Source organism: Gopherus flavomarginatus, chromosome 3 (assembly GCF_025201925.1).
Source record: "Gopherus flavomarginatus isolate rGopFla2 chromosome 3, rGopFla2.mat.asm, whole genome shotgun sequence".
NCBI lineage: Eukaryota > Metazoa > Chordata > Testudines > Testudinidae > Gopherus > Gopherus flavomarginatus.
The window spans coordinates 156,077,561-156,102,592 of NC_066619.1; the positions used below are offsets into that span (position 1 = coordinate 156,077,561).

The 25,032-nt window shown below is 44.2% G+C and overlaps 1 protein-coding gene across 1 annotated transcript in view; it reads left to right on the forward strand.

Annotated features, from left to right (window-relative positions):
• FRAS1 (Fraser extracellular matrix complex subunit 1) overlaps positions 1-25,032 on the forward strand; it is a 319,392-nt gene that overhangs the window by 279,163 nt on the left and 15,197 nt on the right. Inside the window, exons 54-70 of the mRNA XM_050945248.1 lie at positions 1,269-1,428; positions 2,412-2,574; positions 4,744-4,990; positions 6,980-7,324; positions 7,683-7,843; positions 9,092-9,239; positions 10,277-10,482; positions 11,009-11,165; positions 11,720-11,920; positions 13,655-13,842; positions 15,028-15,303; positions 16,296-16,528; positions 16,996-17,156; positions 17,909-18,123; positions 21,754-21,904; positions 23,516-23,623; positions 24,510-24,669. Coding sequence (XP_050801205.1) covers positions 1,269-1,428; positions 2,412-2,574; positions 4,744-4,990; positions 6,980-7,324; positions 7,683-7,843; positions 9,092-9,239; positions 10,277-10,482; positions 11,009-11,165; positions 11,720-11,920; positions 13,655-13,842; positions 15,028-15,303; positions 16,296-16,528; positions 16,996-17,156; positions 17,909-18,123; positions 21,754-21,904; positions 23,516-23,623; positions 24,510-24,669 — 3,280 coding nt within the window. The remainder of the gene's footprint in view (positions 1-1,268; positions 1,429-2,411; positions 2,575-4,743; positions 4,991-6,979; positions 7,325-7,682; positions 7,844-9,091; positions 9,240-10,276; positions 10,483-11,008; positions 11,166-11,719; positions 11,921-13,654; positions 13,843-15,027; positions 15,304-16,295; positions 16,529-16,995; positions 17,157-17,908; positions 18,124-21,753; positions 21,905-23,515; positions 23,624-24,509; positions 24,670-25,032) is intronic.

Here is a 25,032-nt window from a genome sequence, read left to right on the forward strand (position 1 = left end):
CTTTGTTCTCTCTGGGTCCTGGAAGGGATTAGACGTGCAACCAGGTTTCTTGCCAATCTCCCTGCTAAAGTCTCTTATATATTCAGAATAGTGAGTATTTAGTAAGAAAGGCGGTTATAGTCTTTTGATTGTTTTCTGTATTTGCAAATGTGTAGTTTGCTGGAAGTATTTTAAATCGTATTTTTGCTGGGGGGAGGCTTCTTTCTAGTGTCTATAAGCTGTATGACCCTGTAACTTTTACCATCTAAATTACAGAGATAACTTTTACTTTTTTTCTTTCTTTTTATTAAAAGTTTTGCTTTTAAGACCTGTCTGATTTTTTCCCCTTGTTGAGGCTCAAGGGAGTTGAGTCTGTACTTAAGAGGGAGGGGAGAAGGGTGGAATCCCTTTGTTTTAGATTCACGGAGCTTGAATCTGATTATCTCTCCAGGATAACCCAGGGAGGGGACGCCGGGGGAGGGGGGGGGTGATTCAAGGAGTTTGAATCATGGTGATCTCCTAGTGTACCCAGGGCGGGAAAGATCTGGGAGGAAGAAAGGAGAAGGGGAGGGAAATGGTTTATTCCTCTGTGTTGTAAGACTCAAGGAATTTGGGTCTTGGGGTCCCCAGGGAATGTTTTTTGGGGGACCAGAGTGCCCCAAAACACTATATATTTTTGGGTGGTGGCAGTGTATCAGATCTAAGCTGGTAATTAAGCTTAGAGAAATTCATGTTGGTACTCCAATTTTTTGGACTCTAAGGTTCAGATTGGGGAAAGATACTATGACACTGGGCAAACACAGTCAAGGTTTCTGTCTGTCTCTTCTCATCAGAACTCCCCAGCCAAGTCTGTCCCATCTTGCGTAAAGTAAATCCAGGCTAACACAGAGGTCAAGGAGTCAATTTAATGCTATGGCAAAGCTCAGACACTACTGCAGCTATACAGTGGCCTTAAAGGGACACACCAAAATACAGACCAGGGGATTTAATTAAATTCTTCTTAAGCAGATTTGTATTAAAATAGTCCCAGTGAAATTTAGATTACAAAAATCCTTTTTTTCTAAGTCATGGAAGAAAATTTTAGATTGGTTTTTCGAGAGGGATGCAGCTTGATTTCTGATGGCTCTTGGACTGACAAATAACTGTTAAAGCCATTAGAGTTACACCAGTGTCAAACTTGTGATCAGAATCAGGCCCACAGAGACGTATGCCTATAGCTTCTACGTTGTTCATCTGTAAAACTGTCACTGAATGCCTGGATTGGCTCACTGAGAGTCTCTTCTCGACAGAGGATGTGAACCTGGGACTGATTCGGTACGTGTTGCTGGAAGAGAAGATTCAGGAACCCATGGATAGCTTTCAGTTTCTAGTGAAAGACAGCAAGCCCAACGTTGTCAGTGACAATGTCTTCCATATCCAGTGGTCCCTCATCAGTTTTAAATACCCCAGGTAAGCTATCCTATGGGTTACAGCACTCATCTGACATACAGGGCCTTATTCAGAGGTGAGATGGGTGGGGTGGAAGTTAAGTTACACATCAATAAGTAGTTGGTGTAACTAAGAAGCTGAGGTGGCTACAAGGAGGTAGAAGATAGATTCTTAGACTCACTTCGGATTTTGGCCCTCGGTTTTCATACAGCAGTGCGGGGAAGTGCCCTGGGCCTGGTATATGAGAATAATCCCATAGGGATAGATCATCATCATTTCTTAGTATATCTCAGTAGCACCCAACAGTCTCAGGCTCCATGGCTCCATTCTGCTACACATGAGTAAAGGTCAATCTCAAATGATGACTCAGTCCTACAATGAAGCCAAATAGAACCCAGGAGTTTCAGCTGAGAAATTACTATGAGTGTGTATGGAGAGAGCATAATAATACCCAGCTCTTACACTGCGCTTTTCATCAGTAGATCTCAAAGTGCTTTACAAAGGAGGGCAGTGTCATTAGTCCCAGTTTACAGGTGGGGAAACTGAGGCACAGAGATGCAGTGACTTGCCCAAGGTAACCAACAGGCCAGTGGCAGAGCCAGGAAGAGATCTCCCAAGTCCCAGTCCAGTAGTGTAATCACTAGTACACACTGTCTATGCATGACAGTGCAGAGTATAGCGTTTATCTGCCTGAGTTTGGGATGGCTGCAGATCTGATGTGTTACCTTTGTGATGAGTGGGAGTAGCACCCACATATCTAAGATTAAAGTTTGCCTTCTTATGTTTGTTAGTCCCTTACTGTGTCTGCAGATCTCACCTCCTTGAAGGCATGAATTAGACTGGATTAGGGCTTGCTTAGTATCACTAAAAACATAAATGCTCATGGTCTGTTCAATTCCAGTTCTTATACCACGCTCATCCCCTTAGTACCTGATCAGCTTCCAGTTGTGCACTAAGTGACATGCCTAACGTATCTCCCGTGTTTGCATTGTGTACGTTCCCAGCTACAATGTCAGTGAGAAGGCTGGCTCTGTCAGCGTAACGGTGAAGAGGATCGGTAACCTCAATCAATATGCCATTGTCCTGTGCCGCACGGAGCAAGGAACTGCCACCTCCAGCGTCAGTTCAAAGCCAGCACAGCAGGACTATGTAGAATATGCAGGCCAGGTGGGTTGAGAAATTCTATCTGGAAGAACTATCTACCCCCAGAAATAGCCCTATGGAAACCCAACATAGTGAATCAGACGGCGTGTTATTTATTTGCTTGCACCTGATCTGTGTTCCCCTGAGGATGTCTGGACTCTGCTGTTTCATCCTTTTACCTTAGCTGTTATAGCCCTGCTTCACATATCTGAGACGTGTGGGAGAAGGAGGAGGAAGTGGCAGAGTTCAACATCTCACCATAGAATAAGCCCATGGATTACCCTGTGTAACATTAGAAGGACACTGCCCACGTTGGCGGAGTGCTAAATACTGATGAGGTCAGGCTGCATTACAACAAAATGCATTTTAATGCAGCCAAATGTAAGGTCCCGTATTCTTTCTTCCTAGACGTAGGTCACACATATAGAAAGGGGGACTGTACCCTGGAAAGCAGCGACTGAAAAGGACTTTGGAGTCTGTGAAGGGGTCGTCTCATTGCTGGCACCTCCTCATGGTCAGGCATGGTGTGACAACTCCTTCATTGGAGTCTGCAGCCAGTGGCTGCCCTGCCACTCTAGTGCCTTGCCTCTTCTTGTGAGATGGCCCTCCATCCAGGTCACTTCTGGGGTAGTCCATAAACAAAAACAAGGGGCATTAACACACACAAACGAAGTTAATGGGAGAGAGGGAGGAACACCTCTATCTCAGGGTGCATCAGGGTCAGGCCCTCCCTTCCCTTACGCAGGGACCTTCAGGCAGTTGTAGTCAGGGAAGCTCCTGCCTTCTCTTATTGATCCTCAGGAGCTGAGGGTCAAAGGTCTGTTCTTGTCCCTGCATGGCCCCAAATGAGCTGTTCCGCTCCAACCTGTACGTGCCTTTGCAGGTGTGGCGGAGTTGGGCTGGCTGAGCCCGGAGGAGCTCCTTCACCGCTTTTTGTCCAGTGTGGAGTATGTCTACCCACCACAGGGTCATAGTGAATAAACAACTCAGACATGAGCTCCCAGTGCAATGCTGTGGCAAAAAGGGCTAAAGCGATCCGTGTCTAGATTAACCGGGGAATAGTGAGTGGAGTTAGGGAAGCTGGTTTTGCCTCTGTATATCGCACTGATGAGACCAGGACTGGTGTGCAGGAGGTCAGATTAGATGCACTAATAGTCCCTTCTCATCTTCAGATCTTTGACTCTAATGTTGAATGTCAAATTCCTTAATTTAAATTTGTTTTGAAAATGTCAGTTTTGAGTCCCCTCTGACATCACTTTGTCATCAGTGGACTTGCTCCTGATTTTCAGGCCTAAGTTGGCTTTAGCTGTTACTTACTAATTTAATAGAAATACATTTATGACTTCAAAAAGAATTCTGTGAAACCAGTTTTTTTAAATTCAAGTAATTCTCTGCAGTGTTGTCATCCTAAATAACTTCACCTTTCCGTTAGCACAAGAGCCAAAAACTGGAAGTGATCAGTCAGTTTTCGTCATCTTAGCTTCATGGAAAACAACAACAACAAAAAAAACCTTAGTAAAATAAGTGGCAAAAACATGAAGAAGACTTTTAGATGACTTCAGTTTTAAGAATCTAAGGTGTTTTTGAGCCTCTAGGTGAGAAGACATTCTTTTAAAGTATGAGTTCTATGTTGACAGAGTCCCTGTAAGGGAATATTCTGCAAGATCATGTCTAATATAGGCTTGCCTACATTCTGATCTCATTCATGCTGCTGTAAATCAGGAGTAACTCCATTAAAGTAAATGGAATTACTCAAGCATAAAACTAGTGTGAGGTCAGAATCAAGGGACCTGATTCTCCAGTGCCTTTTGCCTTGTGTAGTTGTTTACTTCTGTGCAAAACACTAGGAAGAGAGAGTGGTAGAGATTTGCATTCACTTTGTACATTTGCATTCACTGTAGGTTACTGAACAAGGAGGAATTCAGTGAAGAACTGAGCTCAGGAGCTCCCAAGAGCTCTGATCCAAACCCCACTGAGGTCACGGGGAGTCTTTCCTTTGACTAGAGGGCTTTGGATCGGGTCCCAGGAGAACAAAAGTAAAGCATAGCTCTGAAACATGCCAGGACAATTAAAGTTCTGTGATTATTAGCAAAGATTCAGGGCATCCGTCCTTTCCAGAGGAGAGCACGGAGGGTTTCTGCATTTGCAGCTGCAAGCCCACTCGTAAACCCCTTGTTGTTCATTTCCTTGCAGGTGCAGTTTGATGAGTGGGAGGACACCAAGGCCTGCACCATTGCTATCAATGATGATGACGTCTTTGAGAACACGGAGAGCTTCACCGTGGAGCTCAGCATGCCAGCCTATGCCCTGCTGGGGGAGATCACCCAGGCCAAAGTCATCATCAACGACACAGAGGATGAACCCACTCTGCAGTTTGACAGGAAGACTTACCATGTCAATGAGAGTGCTGGCTTTCTGTCTGCACCCATTGAAAGGAAAGGTTTGTGGTATTAGATATAATACTAACGATACTGCAGTTATATAGCACCATTCCGCACAGGAGCTAAAGCTGCTTTACCAACACTAACTAACCAAGATTTGAAATTCCATAGTGTGGTGTTAGGCCCATTTTATAGATGGGTAAACTGAAACATACAGCGATTAAATGACAAGGTCCTACAATAAATCAGTGACAGAGCCAAGAAGGCAACTTGGAAGCCCTGATCCCCAAATTCCTGCTTTCACCATTGGTCAACACTAGAGCAAACACATCAGTTGTGAGCAATAACAGGATTTCTCTCTCTAGTGCAAAATCAGTGCCCTCTGTGTCACAGGAGATAACTTGCTGCTACATTCAGAGTCTTTAGTCCCATCTCTGACATTGCTTTTGATTACAGAATTTTAAAACATAGAAGTGTTCGGTTGGCGTTTTTATTGATGGAGATGTTGGTCCCAATCCTCTTTTCACAGGAGTAGAAGTACAACTAGGACTGTTTACATGAGGAAGAGTGGCAGGAATGGGCCTCTTGTGCTTGTCTGGACTCAGTTTTATCTCATCTGGCTCCATTGCTCTTTGAAGTTAGCAGGCTTTCCAAGCTTTTAAGCGAGTTGATCTTCCCTTCTGGTGGGCAGATATCAAAGCTCAAAAAGAGAGGGAGAAACAGGGTTACTTCCTTTCTTTATATAAATGTAGCATTAGCCACAGGGAAAAGGATATCTGAAAATAAAGGAAAGAGGGCAATGAGGATGGCCTGGTTTTCCTTTATAGAGTCAATAATTGAGGTTAGGGCTGCTGCCTTAGGGCCCAGTCCAGGTCCTACTGAAGACAGAGGGAACAGAAGCAAACCAGGATATCTGCTGGCTTCTTCCCTATGTTTCGGATGCTATACTTCCCAAGGAATACACCTGCAGTGTTGCTGCATTAGTAGGAGACATGCCCTCTTTGATCTCTGATTTCAGTCGAGTAGCATCAAAAGGCAACAGTACAGGGGCTGGCGTTGAGTGTCCAGAGATTCAGCTGGTTAAAAATATCAAAATGTTCTTTTGAATTCATGCTAGGCCAATTTCTGTATATGGTTAAGAGCAGAAGGAGTGTCCCTTTGAGAACACCCTTGCATAAATGTTTTCCCCTTATTGTAGAAATTACAACGGATTGTAATTTGGATTACGATGTTTGAATGTCTGAATGTATCCAGTTTGTCAGAAATTATTTTCCCAATAAGTTTAGGAAACTAAGTTTCCACACAAGCATTCCTGTAGCAGTTCAAAGGCTTCTTGGTGGTGATTATACACAATGTACAAACATAAGCATATATATCTATATTCTATACCCAACAGCAATACAGTTATAATTACTGGCCCAAATACTCTCAACAGGACTAGGCCTGGGAGGTACCTTCCCATCATGCTATTTTCCAGAGGGGTAAGGAAAGGCACTGACAGAGAACCCCTAGATACCTTGCTTTTTATATACTATGACAAACAAGTGATGTCATGGCTGTTTATTGGACCTTAACTAAAGCTAGATAAGGGAGTTTTAGAGCAGAAACCTGCCCCTGGCTTCGTCAAGACAAGATTCCTGGTTGAGCCCCTTTCTTTTCAAGGTTTCCTCCTTATCGCATGTTGCTGTATTTCTGTCTAACTACTAAACTATGCCTTTCTTTATAATAAACTAAACACACCAATTATTTCCTGCATCTGGTGCCCAATTCCCCATGTTTTCTTTATTTCTGTTACCTCAACCCACACCTTAAATGAGATAACACTGGCATGTTCAGGGAAACTACAAGTTTAACACAAACAATCCCTCCTTCTTACTATTTTTTTTTGGTCACATGCTTCAGGCCTATCACTTACGTTGAGATCCAAACTCAATTTAAACCCAGAGTTCATTCAGGTCTAATCCGGGCCTGTGTTCTTCCACAGCAAATGAAGCCTCATATAATTTTCTGACAATAACACTTCTGTCCCCGTGGATGTTACATTGTAGGGGATGCCAGCAGCATTGTATCTGCTCTTTGCTACACCATCTCCAAATCTGCTAAAGGCAGCAGCCTTTATGCACTGGAGTCTGGGTCCGACTTCAAGTCTAGGGGGATGTCGAATGAGAACCGTGTTATTCTGGGGCCCGGTGTCACCATGTCAACCTGTGACATCAAACTGATCGATGACAGCGAGTACGAGGAGGAGGAGGAGTTTGAAATTGCCCTGGCGGATGCCTCTAGTAACGCGCGCATAGGGAGCGTGGCTTCAGCCAAGGTGATGATCAGTGGCCCCAACGACGCCTCCACTGTGTTCCTGGGAAATGCAACTTTTACTGTCAATGAGGATGCAGGTAAGGGAAAGCAGGAATTCCGTTGGGTCTGGGCTTGTTGTCACTGTGACATACTTGCCGTGGAAACACTACTTTACCAGTGGGGGTTAGTAAAGAACTAAACCCTCCAACCAGATGTGTGCTGTGGAGGAAATGGGCAGCAGCTAGGGCACTTCCTCATCCTGCCCACAAGTTAGAGCTGAGCTTTGGTTATTACTGTCTGCCAGGCATTATTCTTTCTGTAGAGCCACGGACAGAGTCACTGTGAAGGAAAAGGGCAAACCAGCGTGATGGCACCTATTGACATTTCAGATGTGTGTTTTTCTCATGTCCCGCTAAGTTCTAATCATGGCTTTAATATGTGTAACTTTGCCTCCAGGCACCATTGACATTCCAGTGATCCGGCATGGTACTGACCTCTCAACCCCCACCTCGGTGTGGTGTGCCACTCGGACTTCAGATCCACCCTCGGCCAGTCCAGGAATTGACTATATCCCCAGCGCCAAGAAAGTAGAGTTCAGGCCAGGCAGAACTGAGGAGGTATTGGACTACACACCCAGTGACTAGATGCAGCAGATTCCTCTTATATAATCACTGTACTCACTGCTTTTGAAAGTTAAATTTACTGCAGTTGTTTAGTTTGGGAACATTAAGAATAGAAGAGAAACAAGTATTTTTTTATAGATACAATTGATCCCGCACCAATACAGCTGCATCGAGTCATTTTAATCAAATAAAGAAACGTATAAATGGCAGAAGGCGTTGCCACAAACCTTCCAAGCATCAGCCAGGAACAGCCTGATTTCCCATGTAAAATCCCCGTTTCCAGACTGCAGGCTTTTACTGATGTTTCAGAGCTACCTGCCCCATCTGTCTGTTATATCCATCTACTCTCTGATTGTAAGCTCTTTAGGGCAGGAGCCATCTTTTTATTATGAGTGCATAGCACCTACCACAGTGGGGCCCCAATACAAACATAAAATTAATTTTATAAAGCCCAGTGATACTCAGGGCCTATTGGCCAAGTCAAGTTGTTGATTTTGTCCAGTTATGCCACTGAGTCTATGGAATCCCCAGTTGTTCAGCCCATTACTAATCTTCCTCCATTTGTGAGCGGTCACAATTTGTAATGCTTAGAGAAGGTGAACTTCTCTGTCTGTTTTATAGTGACCAAAAATGTGCCAGGCACTTCACAAGACATATAGAAAGACAATGGCCCTGCCCCCAAAAAGCTTACAAGGGGATATCTTAAAAGGCACAAATGGCAATTAAGCACCATACTCCCATTGCCTTTTCAGTGGGAATTAGGTGCCTAACATTCACTTGTGCCTTTGAAAATCTCCTGTGCACCTTAAAATTCGAGACATGAGGGTGACAACTACAAGAGTAAGGTGGAGCTGGGATGAGGAAAGGAGAGGGTTAAGGCACAGTTACTCTCTGCTCGTATTGCTGAGGGCTGGTCTACACTGGGGGTGGGGAGAAAGTCGATGTAAGATACGCAACTTCAGCTACGGAAATAGTGTAGCTGAAGTCGACGTATCTTATTCGACTTACCTCCCATCCTCACGGCGCAGGATCGACGGCCGCAGCTCCCCTGTCGACTCCGCCACCGCCGCTTGCTCCGGTGGAGTTCCGGAGTCAACAGGAGCGTGATAAATCGATCGCTACCCACCGATCCACTGGGTAGTCTGGACATACCCTGAGTTACCTGCTAGGTTTGTATTGAAGCCCCAGTAGTTGAAGGAGGATAACAGGTTTTATCACCTGGTTCTTTTACTTTTCCTCTAGTACTGCACCTTGACAATCCTGGATGATGCCCAGTACCCAGTGATTGAAGGGCTGGAAACGTTTGTTGTATACCTAAGCTCACCTCATGGGGCTGAACTGACCAAACCTTTCCAAGCTATAGTGGCCATTAATGACACCTTCCAAGATGGTAAGCTACACAGTGAATCTATATCGAATCCATTCTAGCTCCTTCCTTTACATATTTCCCTTGTGTACTAAGAGAAATTGGAAAACACCCAGGATGCGTTTGATGACATCACACAACACATTCCATGTCACCTGTCCTTCATAGTTTCTCTCCCTAGTTTCTTTGTCCTCAAGAAATTAAGGTCTGTGGAAGTGCAAAATAAAATTCCTATTTTCTCCTCCCATTTGGGGCCAGACTTTGTCACCCTTGCTCACAGTGAGTAATGTCTTCCTGGTATGGTCCCATTGAAACCAGTTGTGCTTCATGAGAAGTCAGGCACTATTCAGCGTGGGTATGGGCATGAGAATTTGGCCCTTTTTTTAGCAGATGGATTGACGCATACATGTATTCATTTCAACTCTCAGTATTTTTCCTCCCTCCTGTGTTTTAAACATGATCCTGACCTCTGTGATTTTCTCCCTGGGAGGTATCTGCTTGCTAAAGAAATGCATCAGTCACATAACCCCAGAAAAACTGCTCTGTAATAACCTGTAATTGTCTCTGCTCCTCAACGGTCTGCTGAGACTTGCCCTCTGGGCTTCCGGCTTTTTCTATCCCTAGCCACAGAAGATGTCATGATTGCAATAATGCCCTAAGAACAATAACCTATCTAAGTATTACCCATTCTTCATATGTATCCCCAGCATACAGTATGCATACCGCTCAGATACATATGCCTTAGAGCATGGCTAGTTCTCCAGTACATGCAGAACAGGTGGTTACCTCAGGCAACAAAATATTAGTGAAAGCAAAATGTTCAGTAACTTTTTCTGTTGGTGACTCAGGGTTGATAGGATGAGACTCTCCAGTTCCTAATGAGAGCCATGATCAGCTGCTTGGTTAAAGTCAAGAATACTCTTTGTGAGCACAGTTGACTATCTAATCAGACATCTCACTGCATGACTGTCAGCCCCACATGGTGGTACTTCAATACATGGCATGCCTGTTATTTAACTTTTATCACAGTACAGGTGTGGATGTTGTTGTGCCCCCTGCAGTACCCAGCATGCAGTTTGGCAAGGACTTGTACGCCGTGAAGGAGAAAGAGGGTGTCCTGCACATTCCCATCATCCGCACCGGAGACCTGAGCTATGAGTCCTCTGTCAGGTGCTACACCCGCAGCAAGACAGCAGAAGTCATGGAGGACTTCAAGGAGAGGAGAAATGCAGAGGAGTCTCGCATCACTTTTTTGAAAGGAGAGAAGGCGAGTTAAACCTAACTGGATTGGGGAAGGACCAAGAACAATCAGCAGAGTAGGTTTTGAAAAGCTGGATGTTCTCCTGGGCACTCTGTTGTTCAGAGGCTTTACCAGATGCCCTTTCTCAGAAGTAATACTTTAACTGCTTTGGATTAGCTATTGTTACTCTTCTGGAATTAAAAGATGAGTCCATGGAGAATCTGCATTTAACAATAAATATTAGTTAACACATAAAAAGCAAGTGTTGGGTATCAATAATACTTAGCATTACAGCTAGTGCTTTTTGATTAGATAGTCTTGGAGTACACACGAGGACCAGCTGTAGTGAATAAGAAGTGCCATTTTTCCACAGCCACTTTTCATCATATAGCTGGACTTTGATGTCCACGTAGAGTTTCTAAGGCTTCTTTCATCATTTAATACACTGTGGTGTTAAATGCTAGGTAGTGAGGAAACACTAATCTTCCATTAAATTCAGAGGAATTATTTGAGTTAGTTGCTAGTCTTTAACTGATGATGCACTTGGCTGTAGGTAAAGAACTGCACTGTCTATATCAATGATGACTCTGCATTTGAACCAGAGGAGCAATTCCGGATCTATCTCGGCAGTCCCCTTGGAAACCACTGGAGTGGAGCTAGAATCGGAAAGAATGACATGGCCACCATTACTGTCTCTAATGATGAAGATGGTAAGAGAGAATGGGCTACATTAGGAACTAGACGGAGCAGGTACAATTCCAGGGCAGTTAGTGGAATTTACACTGGGTCTGAATGTTAGTCATTATATGTAAACTGCCTCGAATTGAACGATTGATTTGTTGATCAGTGCTCCATTACACTGTATTAACTCACATTTAAAGTTGATTCTGAATCTCATGTTAGCAGTATGCTGTGGCACATAAATAAAAGACCACTAATACTAGACAAAACATGGAATTAGCGTATTTGGAAAGGTCAAGTAAGCCAGCCTACCTGGCTGCTGGAAGGGCAACCTGAAGGAATGAGTGCCAAGCTTATTGTATGGCTCCTGGCTGCAGCAGTGTGTCAGAGAGCCATGTCTAGGCTGTGTGTCAGGAGTGCCTCTCAGACTTCACTCTGATGTGTGGAGTAGTGCTGATGGGTTTTAAAAGGAGCTATGTAAGTTCAGCCTGGGCTGCTGGAAACCGTACTGTGATGCAAATTATTTTGAAGCTACTATAGTTGCTGCAAATATGTGTTTCTGTTCTTCATACCATTTCTCTAGCACCCACTATTGAGTTTGAAGAGACTGCATACCAAGTACGGGAGCCTCCAGGCCCTGAGGGCATTGCTATTCTAAACATCAAGGTGCTCAGAAGAGGGGACCAGAACAGGACCTCGAAGGTCCGCTGCAGCACCCGTGATGGCTCAGCCCAGTCCGGAGTCGATTACTATCCAAAGAGTCGAGTCCTCAAGTTTAGCCCTGGTAAAGGATACTTGGAATTGAATTATGGGGTGGAGGGATTACTCAGTGACATTTAACACAGGCCAGAACAAATTAAAATTAAAGGAAAATGTGCAAGTAATTTATACAACAATACTCTGTGTGTGGGATTTTCAAAACATTTGGCATTGGCCCAACTCTGCTCCCATTGAAGTCATTTTATGTGTCTTGTTTTTCGTGGGTGTATGATTTCACGTATAAGCAAAAACATGAGCCACACCAACCCTTCTAATGTATTTACGCTTTGGGGTTTGTTCTAGACACACACACTGCAGTCATATTTGAGGCAGCATTTATAATACGAACCACCTATGTAATCCTTTCAATAATCTTTCACAGGGTGGCTTATATTTACTTTTCCCAAATCAGTCATAAGCCTCAGAGTAATTCTTTTAGTACGTTGGAGAGACCACAAAAAGCAGTAAAATGACGTTTCGACAGAGCACACACCTGGAGATGTCAGGGTTCTCTCCACTTCCCACTGCAGAGAAAAATAAAAATTGAAAAACAGTGGAGGTGGGGAATTGACACTGGAGCATAGCATCACTTTTCTGCGGGTGCCCAACCACATGCCCCCTCACGCCCTTCTGCATACAATGGACAGTGTTTTGCTGACAGCAATGTTCATGCAGCCAGCCAAAGTGTGAGTGAGCAGGGAGTGATGAGTGTAAGGAGACAGAAAGATGGCCTAGCCTGGGTGCTCAGAGCGATGACCTGCCTTTGAACAGATTGGAAGGCCATCCCCAACCACAGCACCTTTCACGTTTGGTACCATGGAGTCAGCGAATCCCATATTTCATCCAATATTTCACAGCACCCTTGCTGGATGATGAGGGTTTTTTGTAATACAGACGCCCCTTGGGTTATGCAAACGCAATTTACACAAATCCTCACTGATGGAAAAAGTTCTGTAAGCTAGAAATAGATTTATTTATTTGTTTGTTTGTTTATTTGGCGTAATGATTGGGTATACATTTCCGACTTACGCAAAGTTCGAGTAACGCAAGGCATTCCGGAATGGAACGCTTGCGTGAGTTGGAGAGCATCTGTAAACTGTAAATGTTCTGCGTAAAGTTTTAGCCAGGCAGTTGCCATTAAAGTCAGTAGGAATCCCCTGGCTACAACCCTGCCTTCTGCTATGGCCGCAATCCTGCTATCTGAAAATGTAACCCTTCTTCCTGCTATGGCGATGAAGTCTGAGAGTGAGAGTGATTGTAAGAGATAGAATATTGCCAGTTGATAGCTAACAATACAGACTGATCAAAGAGCCTGTGTATGTAGGAGTTCTGCAGAAACCCCTCAAGATCCTACAAGATAACTCAAACGATGCCCCAACAGCAGTAGCTTTGCATATTAGAGCCGAAGAGTTAAAACAGAGACACTAGTAACAGGGATGGGATATATTTTGGATCATAGATTTTTATTACAGTCAGCTAATATAAGACAAGCACTATTAATCCTCATATAGCATCTGCTTGTAAGTCTGCCAGGTGATCAGTCGGACCAGTCGTTTTAGCTAGAGTTTTATTTATGAAACGGACTCCTGGCTGGAACAGGCTAAATCATTAGAGTTCAGATAAAACCTGTCATGTGTATTTTATCATAATGTTTCAATGATCCTGACCTGAGGCAGCTATGCAGTGTTTTATGGGAGCTGTTAGGGTAATGTCAGATGATATATCAGGTTCTCTATCTCTCTCGTGTTCGTTCATGTAGGGGTGGACCACATCATATTTAAGGTGGAGATCATGTCTAACGAAGACCGGGAGTGGCATGAGTCCTTTTCTGTGGTGCTGGGTCCAGATGATCCAGTGGAAGCTGTTCTTGGGGATATCACCACTGCAGTAGTCACTATTCTGGATCAGGAAGCAGCAGGGAGCCTTATTTTACCAGCACCTCCCATTGTAAGTAGCAAAACGTGAATGATGTAAGTTAGTGGCATGGGAGAATCTGTAGAAAAGCAGAGCACGCAACAAAGCACACCGGGCTTGCCTGCACTAGAATGTGCAGGCCTGTTAAGCCAAGGCCTTTTAAAAAGCTAGCGTGGAGGCTCCCAAATGCTTCATCCAGGCTACAGACATTTGTGGCTAGGCTGACTCCCTGCTCATGTGACCAGTTAACTTAAGGTTAAAACTCTAGTGTAGACATAGCCTCTGTAGTCACAGCATTCCTCTTCGGATCAGCAGAGGCTCAGGGTAGATTGATACTGGTATTCCAGGTGGTGTGGGAGGCAGGCAAGGCAGTGAATAGGTGAACAGGCTGCATAATGGTTCTTCACCCACTTCACAGAGGCATGGGCCTGTGCTTTCCTGCCATTTGAACTGTGGCATGACTGAAGAGACTCAGGTGCTTATATTAAGGTGAGAGGGGCTGTAGATTGCCACGGCAAAAATGGCAGATAATAAGGAAGTAGCATGGGAAAGTCCCACTTAACTAAGCTATTATCATAAGGTAGGAACCTTTCTAGTGGGCAAATCGCATATAGATGTCTGAGTCTGCTACCTCCTCCAAGCTAACGGAGCTTGTCCTTTTGCCTAAGTTGTAGAGGCTTATGCTTTTACATCCAGAATTCCTAGGTTTATTTCCCTCAAACAGGGAAGTTGGTACATTGGCATTGCCCTTAGTTTGGGCAAAGGACGGTATATGCGTTGACATGTTCCTTGTATGCTTCAGCATCCAAAGTAATATCAAATATAATTATGTTGGTAGCATTCCACTCACCTTTTCCTGCCGAGAGCCTAACTGATCCCTGAGCTGGAATGCGAACAGCTGGGCAGATGTAGCACTTGGGTTGTTTCTCTTCTGAGGGACACGGTTGCAATTCAGGAATTGGATGAATGTGTTCCATAATGTAGGATTTAGTATTTTAATAGCATAGGATGCTCCAACATGCTGGTAGCGCTGAGCATTCCTGCTGAGTCCACACACCTCTCTCCTTCCCTGTCATCCTCAGTGGGATTTATGAAGTAAAATAAACACAGTGCACCAATAACAAGGTTTCGAAATTGAGGGAACAAGCAGCCCAGCCCCTTGCTTCCTGTCTCTTTCCCTCAGTCCCAGGTGAAATCTGTTGTGTTGCATTGCTGCAGGTGGTCACCTTGGCAGACTATGACCATGTGGAGGAAGTAACCAAAGAGGGTGTAAAGAAATCACCTTCTCCAGGCTACCCACTGATCTGTGTAACACCTTGTGATCCTCACTTCCCCAAGTACTTAGTCATGAAGGAGCGCTGTGATGAGGCCGGGATCAACCAGTCTTCAATTCAGTTCAGCTGGGAGGTGGCAACCCCCACTGATGGGAATGGGGCCAGATCACCCTTTGAAACAATTACGGACAATACGCCGTTCACTAGCGTCAACCACATGGTACGTGACTGTACAGTAGCGCAAGAGGGTGTGGGTTGCGCATAACAGTACATGGTGAGTGTTGTGGGGCTCAAAGCGCATCCTTGAAGCATTTGCCGTTTTGAGATTCTAGGTCAGTGGAATATCAGTTCTTGAAGAACAATTAACTAAGTTAAGTAATGTGCATATATTTTACACCCACCCAGCCACCCACAAAGCCCCCAGATTCATTAAGAGAACATTATTAAGGTTGCAAAGTCCAGCACACAAAAGTTAAGATGTGCCAGAAATAAGGTTGCCTGTGCAACCTTAATTCAGCCCCCTGGTGCATATGCATGATGATACAGTCTTTAATGCCCTGATCGATAAGACGCCTGCCTCATTCGGTGCACAGGATGCATGGTGCTCACTGAATGAAAACCTATTCAATATTTTGTTTTATTCTGGTTGTTTAACGGGTGGCCCTAGGCATTATTTGCTGCACAGTATTCAAACCCTTCTCTCAAGACAATTATTAATTTCCTTCCAGGCATTTCCATGGTGCTCCTCACAAGAGCATGAGAGTGCTTCACAAACATGAATGCATCTATTATCTGTGAAGCGAGGGGGATGGCATTGTCCCCGTTTTACAGAAGGGGTACTGAGGTAGAGAGAGACCAAGGTCAGACGTTTCCACTAATTTTGCGTGCCCAACTGAGAGCCCTAGGAGCTGACTTTGAGAGTACTCAGCAGTACGTTGTAAGCCCTCGGGGACAGGGACCATCTCTTTGTTCTGTGTTTGTAGAACACCTAGGGCAGTGGGGTCCTGGTCTATGGCTGGGAGCCTCAGGCAGGACAGTAATATAAATAAATCGATAATAACCAGAGAACACATCGTCTGTTCAAACACAGCTCCCACTGACTTCGTTGCAGCTGTGAGTGCTTAGCACTTCTGCAACTCAGCCCTTGCGTATTGGGGCGGGCCTGGCTTTGTCTTCTACACACATGCAAACCTCTTTCCTCATTCCTTCCAGGTGCTGGACAGCATTTACTTCAGCCGACGGTTCCATGTGCGCTGTGTGGCAAAAGCCGTAGACAAGGCCGGGCACGTGGGGACCCCGCTGAGAAGCAACATAGTTACCATAGGGACTGACAGTGCCATTTGTCATACTCCTGTGGTAGCTGGAACGGCCCGAGGATTCCAGGCTCAGTCATTCATTGCCACTCTGAAGTATCTGGATGTCAAACACAAGGAACATCCCAACAGGTATGTGCCTGGAAAGGCGCAATAACCTGCCCCTGATTCTGGTCTTCCAGGGCTTTAACAGTTTAATTCATTTTTTTACATACACAAGAAACAGAACAGAAAAAGATGGATGTGTGTAAGAAATGAGGTCTCTTTTGTACATCGTGAACTGGATCTCCCTCACAAACGCTCTTCATATTTAATACTGAAGGGCTGCAGTGAGCATTCATACGATTTCCTCTGAAGTCATGCCTTACTCCTTGAGTTAGAAACACTGCAGTCAGGGGTCTATTTCAAGGAATACTGTGCTACTCAACATCAGCGAAGAAATTCAGCCCTAAATAAATATAACACTAATGAACTCAAACTTGTTCTGTGAGCTGTTGACAAGACCTTAGCTATGTGCTGTGTAAACTGCTATAATACGCACCCCTTCTGTGAACAGTTTTTGCATAAACAGCTGTTTCTGTTTGTTTATTCTGTCCCAGAATCCATATTTCAGTGCAAATCCCCCACCAGGATGGAATGCTGCCTCTCATCTCCACTATGCCTCTGCACAACCTGCACTTCCTCTTATCCGAGTCCATCTACAGACACCAGCATGTCTGCTCAAACCTCGTCACCATCAGGGATCTGCAGGGCATCTCAGGTAATCTTTAAAGCAAGTGATTGCTTTGTAAATTAAAAAGGAAACATACAGAGTGTAAGCTCTTTAAGGCAAGGACCTAGCATGCTGTTGGCACTATATAATGTTAAAGTGATATCAATATTCAGCAGAGTTCCTATATTTGAGGGAGATAAATGGGAAGGAATGGAGTTAGCAGGTCATTTCCCCTTTCCCATATATGTTCTTTGGCAGGTCTTTATCAAGGTACATAGTGAGCCCCTGTGCCTCATTCTGCTGTGTGGCACAGAAAACAGCATCAGCAAACAAATCATGTGGAAGGGCCACCATGAGCCAAGGAAAAAATCCAAAATTTGTCTTTAAAAATTAGTTTAAGCTACTTTGGGACTGCAAACACTCTAATGCACATGTCATAATTGTATGTTTATTGCCTGGTGTCACTACAGGGCAGAGTTAAGGTGGTTTGGATGCCCTAACTGTGCGTTTTCATACCTTAATATATTTGGATATTTTATAAGTTTAACCTTAGCCCTGAGTTTCCTGGCTTTGTAATATTTTGTTTCTGGAATAAATGCAACATCCCTGTTACATTTTTACCTTTTTGTTATTTACACGGACTCAGCCTTAACTCCAGTTTGAAGTAGCGAAAAGTGCCTCTAAGCAGTACTGTAATAAAAATCATCATCTCAGTATATATATCCGATACCTTATGTCAGTACCTGGGCCAGAGTTCCTTCATTCGCAGAGATACATCTCCTTTTGTTTCCTAATTCCAGAAACAGGATTCCTGGATGAAGTGACCTATGACAGCATCGTTCTGGGTCCTGGATACGACCGTCCATACCAGTTTGATCCCACTGTGAGAGAACCGAAGACAATCCAGCTCTACAAACACCTCAATCTGAAGAGCTGCATTTGGACCTTTGATGCTTACTATGACATGACAGAATTAATCGATGTCTGTGGGGGATCTGTAACTGCTGACTTCCAGGTGAGGTTTCATTTCCATAAGACTTGGGCCCAATCCAGACCTCTTTACTCAGGCAGAAGTCCTGTAGCAGTAAATATTCATTGGGCGTGCCTTCCATCCCACGGAATCAGTACACATTTGATTTTCCCCTGGCTGTTATTTAAGGTAGAATAGTAGGGTGACCAGATAGCAAGTGTGAAAAATCGGGATGGGGGTGGGGGGTAATAGGAGCCTATATAAGAAGAAGCTCCAAATATCGAGACTGTCCCTATAAAATCAGGTCATCTGGTCATCCTATAGAATAGCAGCAAAGAGTCCTGTGGCACCTTATAGACTAACAGACGTATTGGAGCATGAGCTTTCGTGGGTGAATACCCACTTCGTCGGATGAATGAATAGTACATCATGAAATGTACTTGGCTTTTTTATTTTGATAAGCATGGTGTCGTTTTAATTATATTATTCCATGGTATGCTAGGGAATATACTGTAAATGCTGTAAGTGCAATAATGTATTGGTAATATGAAAATTCATGACCGTCTCTGCTATTAATTGTTTTGGACTAGATTCTCAGCTGGTGTAAATCAGCATTGCATTCAGTGGATATATGCTGATTTACGCCTGCTGAGAATGTTGCCCTCTGTGAATAGTGGAGTGAGCTCACAGGAATTGTTGGAGGTTTCTCAAATGTGCAGATTAGCACAATCAGGCTCAGCAATAATCTATTATAAAATAATGGTTTATGTGTATGAGCATCACTGCCCTCTACTGTTTGCAGTATGTGTAACCAATATGTTCTAGTATCAGAGGGGTAGCCGTGTTAGTCTGGATCTGTAAAAGCAGCAAAGAATCCTGTGGCACCTTATAGACTAACAGACGTTTTGGAGCATGAGCTATATATACCTGCCCCTGGAAATTTCCACCACATGCATCTGAAGAAGTGGGTATTCACCCACGAAAGCTCATGCTCCAAAACGTCTGTTAGTCTATAAGGTGCCACAGGATTCTTTGCTGCTTTTACAATATGTTCTAATAACCCAGACTGGCTCGTGCGTTTAACTGTTCCTTCTGCTGACTGAGCAAGCAGAGCTGCTCTTTTAATGCGCTGAATGGAGACTTGCGTTTTTAGAGCTGAAATCATGATTCACAGTACCTTGTGCACAGTTAGCTAATGTGTGTGGTTCGCTCATGTGCGCAGTTAGCGTATGTGGTGGAGCCCAGGTATTATAACAGACACACATACCCATACATTTATAACGCACACAGAGCTAGGGTACATGCATATAAAGATAAAGGCATGTTCGCAGACTCAGCTTTGACTAACACTCGTGTTTTCGGTGGGTGAGGAACAGCTTTGTATTTACACAATGTTCTTTCAGCAGAATCGGGGGAGGGAGGTATTTTTCATTTCTCAAATGCTAATCAGGAAAAGACTGTCTTTATTCACATTGGCAAACTCATTCATCATTTTAGTGACAGTTACTTTTATTCCAATAGTTTTTGAAAACCAGCAACGTCGGTGATGATCCACTGAGTTGTTATCTTTATACGTGCCCATTTCATATATTAAAATCCAGTTATCGGGAGGTCTTGAATGGTTCGTAAGCTTTCAACTGACCCTCTGCACATCACCCGATTTGCCTGCTTTAGACAATTACAGTGAGATTTTTAACAGCAATAAGAGCTGACCTAACTCTGTTCCCATTTAAGTCAATGGATCAATTACCATTGACTTCAGGGAGTGCAGAGAGAGGCCAACATTGAGCATTTATCAAAATCCTGGCTTTAATAATTAGAAATGCTACTTATTTTTTTATCATGCAAATCAAGAAAACTATTTGTCTGTTAAACTCAAGTCAAACTTTTTTTAATCTGTAAGTATTTTCTTACTGCCTGAAAATCTTAAATAAAATCCTAGACAAATGACAGTATCTGCTTTTTCCAAACATCTGCTGCAATCAATGCTTTAAGCTCTTGAAAAAGAGCTTTCATCAACTGCACCTGTGTACATTTGCCTCTGTACTATGAATTGGTAAACAAAGAAAAATACCTATTTAACCCTACACCAGAATGGCAGAGTGTGCAAGAAGATGTATTGCGAGGAGAGAAAAAATGGCTTTGTGTAAAGATACAACGTAGGAAATGGGCATGTGTAAAGATAGGTATAATATGATAGCTTTATACCTTGCCCATTTCATATACAAAAATCCAGTTACCAAGGTGTCTTGTATGGTTTGTAGGCACACTATAATTATCTGTGCTCCAAGAGGGAGGACTAGACAAGCTTCCCTCCTCCCAACCATACTTGTTCATTAATCAGCAATAATCATATAAATGCAGGACTGGAAGGGACTTCAGAAGGTCATCTAGTCCAGTCCCCTGCACTGAGGCAAGATAAAGTGTTATCTAGACCAGCTTTTCTCAAACTAGTGTCCGCGGACCCCTAGGGGTCCCCGGTCCCCACTGATCAACTCTCTTCCTCCCTCCCTCAACTCCTCCCCCTCCATCCCAGTGCCTCCTGCACGCTAAAAGTCTGATGGTACAGCGAGGCGAAGGCAGACTTCCTACCTGCCCCAGCTCCGTGCTGCTCCCAGAAGCAGCCAGCAGGTCCCTGAGGCCCGGGAGGGGGGAAGGAGGCCTCCGTGCACTGCCCCCACCCCGAGCACTGATGCTGCAGCTCCCATGGGTGGAGGGAGAGGCTTGGGGGTCCCTGAAAAATTTTAAATCAAAATGAGGGTCCTCATATTGCTAACGTTTGAGAACCGCTGATCTTAGATCATCCCTGACAGGTGTTTGTCCAACCTGTTCTTAAAAGCCTCTAATGACAGAGATGCCATAGCACCCCTAGATAATTTGTTCCAGTGCTTAACCACCCTTACACATCCTCTTTATAACAACCTTTTATGTATCTGACGACTGTTTTCATGTTGCCGATCAGTCCTCTTTTCCAGACTAAACACAATTTTTTCAGTCTTTCCTTATAAGGTTATATTTTTTAGCCCTTTAATCATTTTTGTTGCTCTTCTCTGGACTTTCTCCAACTTGTCCACATCTTTCCTGAAATGTAGTGCCCAGAACTGGACATAATACTCCAGTTGAGGCCTTACCAGTGCTAAGTAGAGTAGAAGAATTACTTCTTGTGTCTCACTTACAAGATCCTGCTAATGCATCCCAGAATGATGTTTGCTATTTTTGCAGCAGTATTACATTGTTGACTCATATTTAGTTTGCAATCCACTATATCCTCCAGATCCTTTTCTGCAGTACTCCTGCCTAGGCAGTCATTTTCCATTTTGTATTTCTGCAGTTGATTATTCCTAATGTATGACCCTTGGGGTGGGGTGGGGGAAGCAAGACCTTACAATGCCTTAGAAATACTGCATCCTTCCCTTTGTACATCCTACATGTACATGTACATCCATGATTCTCCTTGTGGAAAGAGGTAGCTTGGCATCCACATGATACAAGATCCGGACCCATGGGAGAAGAATTCTATGAATGGTGCTCTGACTTTTTGCTATTTCTGTGGCAGAATCTGAACTGCTCTGAGTGTTACTAGTTACATTAAATCTACAAAGCATTGTTATGAACTGGTGCTAGTATCTTTCACCCCCCAAAAACCCCATAACCATCTTTCTGTTTGATTGACAGGTGCGAGATTCTGCCCAGTCCTTCCTAACCGTCCATGTCCCTCTCTATGTGTCCTACATTTATGTGACCGCACCAAGAGGCTGGGCTTCTCTCGAACATCACACAGAGATGGAATTTTCCTTCTTCTATGACACTGTTCTCTGGAGAACAGGTAGACTGGCACATTTTTCCTCTTTTCTCAACTGTTACTGCAGTCTTCACTTTGGGCACAACTTGTTGAAGCACATGGGAGTTCTGTCTGAGTTAGGACAAATGGGATCAGACCCTTAAATTGTAAATATTTAGCAAGGAGCGTCGTCCTTCACCTTCTAAGCTCTGTCCATTAACAAATGAAACTGCCTTCACTGAGTGGTAGAAATTGTAGCTGGAAAAGACCTGTTGGGTCATCTAGCCCTTTCACTGTCCTGGCAAGATTGTTCACTGGGATATACTTTTTATTGCGTTCTCCAGCTCTTTTTGAAATTATTCAAATGTTGGTGCTTCCTACCCAGTCTTATAGAACTCACCATTTGGAATTTTTTCCCAATAGTTGGTCCAAACTGACTTTTGTTCAGTTACTGTGAGGTGTAAATTCTGCACAGTCTCTCTCCTTTTTTGATGATTATACCAAAGAACCAACACCTGCACCTGTCTGTGGTCAGCTTGTGTGTGAGCCCATCCTTTTCTATTTAGTCAAGCTGTCCATATTCCTTTTAATTTCTCTCCAGTTTGCCCCCTCCTTGAACCCTGGGCTTGTGGTGAGTAGGGCAAGAATTCTGTTTTGCTAAACATATTGAGGTTTCAGAACCTGTTTTCATTCTGTGCCAGAACAAAACCAAAGGCTTTCTAAAAAAAATGTTTAAAACCCATGAGCGTACATGCTACTGCAGAATAGCCAGTGCTCTGAATTAAGCTGAGCAGGGACTTGTATCTGCATCTCTCACATCCCAGGTGAGTGCTCTAACCACAGGACTACAGGCTATTCTGGGCTGTGTCTCTCTCATTTTGACCAGAAAGTCCATCCTGATGTGTTTAGACAAATAGGAATTTTCCAATGAGAAATGTTTCATCCAAAGTTCCCTCTAATTTTTTACATCCATGTGCAGAATGAATTTTGTTATGTGCACCAATATGGAGGTGATGTGTGGCGGGGGTGGGGCCAAGGGGATTCGGAGTGTGGGAGGGGGCTCAGGGCTGGGGCAGAGGTTCGGGTGCAGGGGAGGGTGAGGGCTCTGGCTAGGGATGCGGGCTCTGGGATGGGGTGGGGGATGAGGGGTTTGGGCTGCGGGAGGAGGCTCAGGGTTGGGGCGCAGGTTGTGCAGGCTCTGGGTTGGGGCCGGGGATGAGGAGTTTGGAGTGCAGGCTACCCTAAACTGCAGCAGGGAGAAAGGACTCCCTCTCTCGTGGCGGCAGCCCAGGGCTGGAGGAGAGGCGCCCCTCCCCAGCTGTGGCAGCTCTGAGGCTGGGGCCGGGGCAGAGGTGCCACTCCCAGTGTGCGTGACTCTTGATAGCCTGCTGCGTGGCCACATAGCTTAGAGGTAACTTAGGTTTCGTCGATAAATTCCTGACCAGCTGAAGCTGAGACCCCAACCCCGCAGCCCTCCCAGGAGTAGTCTCGCTACTCACATTGAGTAAGAGCTGCAAGGATTGGGCCCTGGGTGTGTATTGTCAGACTGTCTACCTCTGGAATTCATGCTGATGGTGTGAATTCATTCATTGCAAGAGATGTTCTAGACAATCCACTTGCTGTTACATTCACTTTCTCCTCAATATGCTCATGCAGGGATTCAGACAGACAGTGTTCTCTCCGCCAGGCTGCAGATAATACGGATTTACATCCGAGAGGATGGCCGGCTGGTTATTGAATTCAAGACCCATGCCAAATTCAGAGGTAAGTGTGTCAGCTTTGATTTAGAACATCATACAAATATTGATTGGTCCTGAGGACAGTGATGATAAAGTTCTAGGATTGTTGTATATGGCTGAGGGCAATGTTCACGTTCAAAGAATTTATTTATTTTTATCCAAAGGCCAATTTGCTTTCCTGCTGTTACCCTCTTAGCTGGTTGCTGTTTGTTTGATTCATTCCCTATGTTTATTGGCACCATAATTCACCTGTATTGGGAAGGACTTGTGGTATTCTGTCTGGCTTACTCCTTTTCCACTTGTTCCTGCCCAGGGCAGGCCAGCTGTGCTCTCTGCCTTCAGGAGCCAGTGCTCTAAGGAACAGGAAACCAGAGCAAGCACAGTTTAATGCCAGGTATTGGGGACTCCTGACGCCAGCAGTGAAAGTGTCGGCATTAATGGTAGGCAGCTGGATGGAGTGAGGTTCCTATACTCCAGAGTTTGCTGGATGCCGTTAGTCAGTTGGTCTTTGCAGGAGACTACTTTTGTCCTGGCCGTATCTAGACGAATGACTTTCTGAAATCCTCTGGTGCTGTAGCATCAGTGCAGTCCCATCACGGCTAGCAACAGTGGGAATGCTACTGTACATCATCTGCCAGTATTTTACCATTGTGTTTGTTTGTAAATCTTTCTTAGGGCAGGCCTGATCCTGACTCACACAGGTTACCATTACTCACATGAGTTATCCCACTGAGTTCCAAGTTCTTGAGATCCAAGACTGGATCTTTTCATATTTTGTTTTATTTTAAACCTTTAATGGAACATTAGATATTCTACTGACCACCTCTCCAGCATGTGACTTCAAGACAAGAAAGCTAGATGCAGGTAAAAATATGTCTCTATAGGTGATGTATTTGTATTCCTCCATACAGGGCATTTTGTGATGGAGCACCATACTCTGCCAGATGTGAAGTCTTTTATAATGACTCCAGACCACCTAGGAGGGATTGAGTTCGATCTGCAGCTTTTGTGGAGTGCACAGACTTTTGACTCCCCCTATCAGCTGTGGAGGGCAACCAGCTCCTATAACAGGTGAGGAAGGAGGACTGTGGGTACACTTGGCTTTGTAGCTTCCATCAGCAGAATGGTGTTCGTGCATGCTGAGAATGCCAGTGTTAACAGCATCCTGGAGCAAACTGTCCAGTTCAGTCATACTAGTACTTAATTTCTCTCTCTGCTGTTATGGCATTAGCCACTATCATGAAACTTTATTTCTGTTTATCTCCTGGGTGGCCTTGATAAATCCTCTAATCTGTTTGGATCTTGCGTAAGCAGAAAGGCTCTTTTGGGCACAGGATATAAGAATGGAGGTATAGTATGTGAATGGCAAAAGTCTCACCTGTTAGATGTCCTGAACACATAATCAGGGCTTTATATATATATATATATATATAT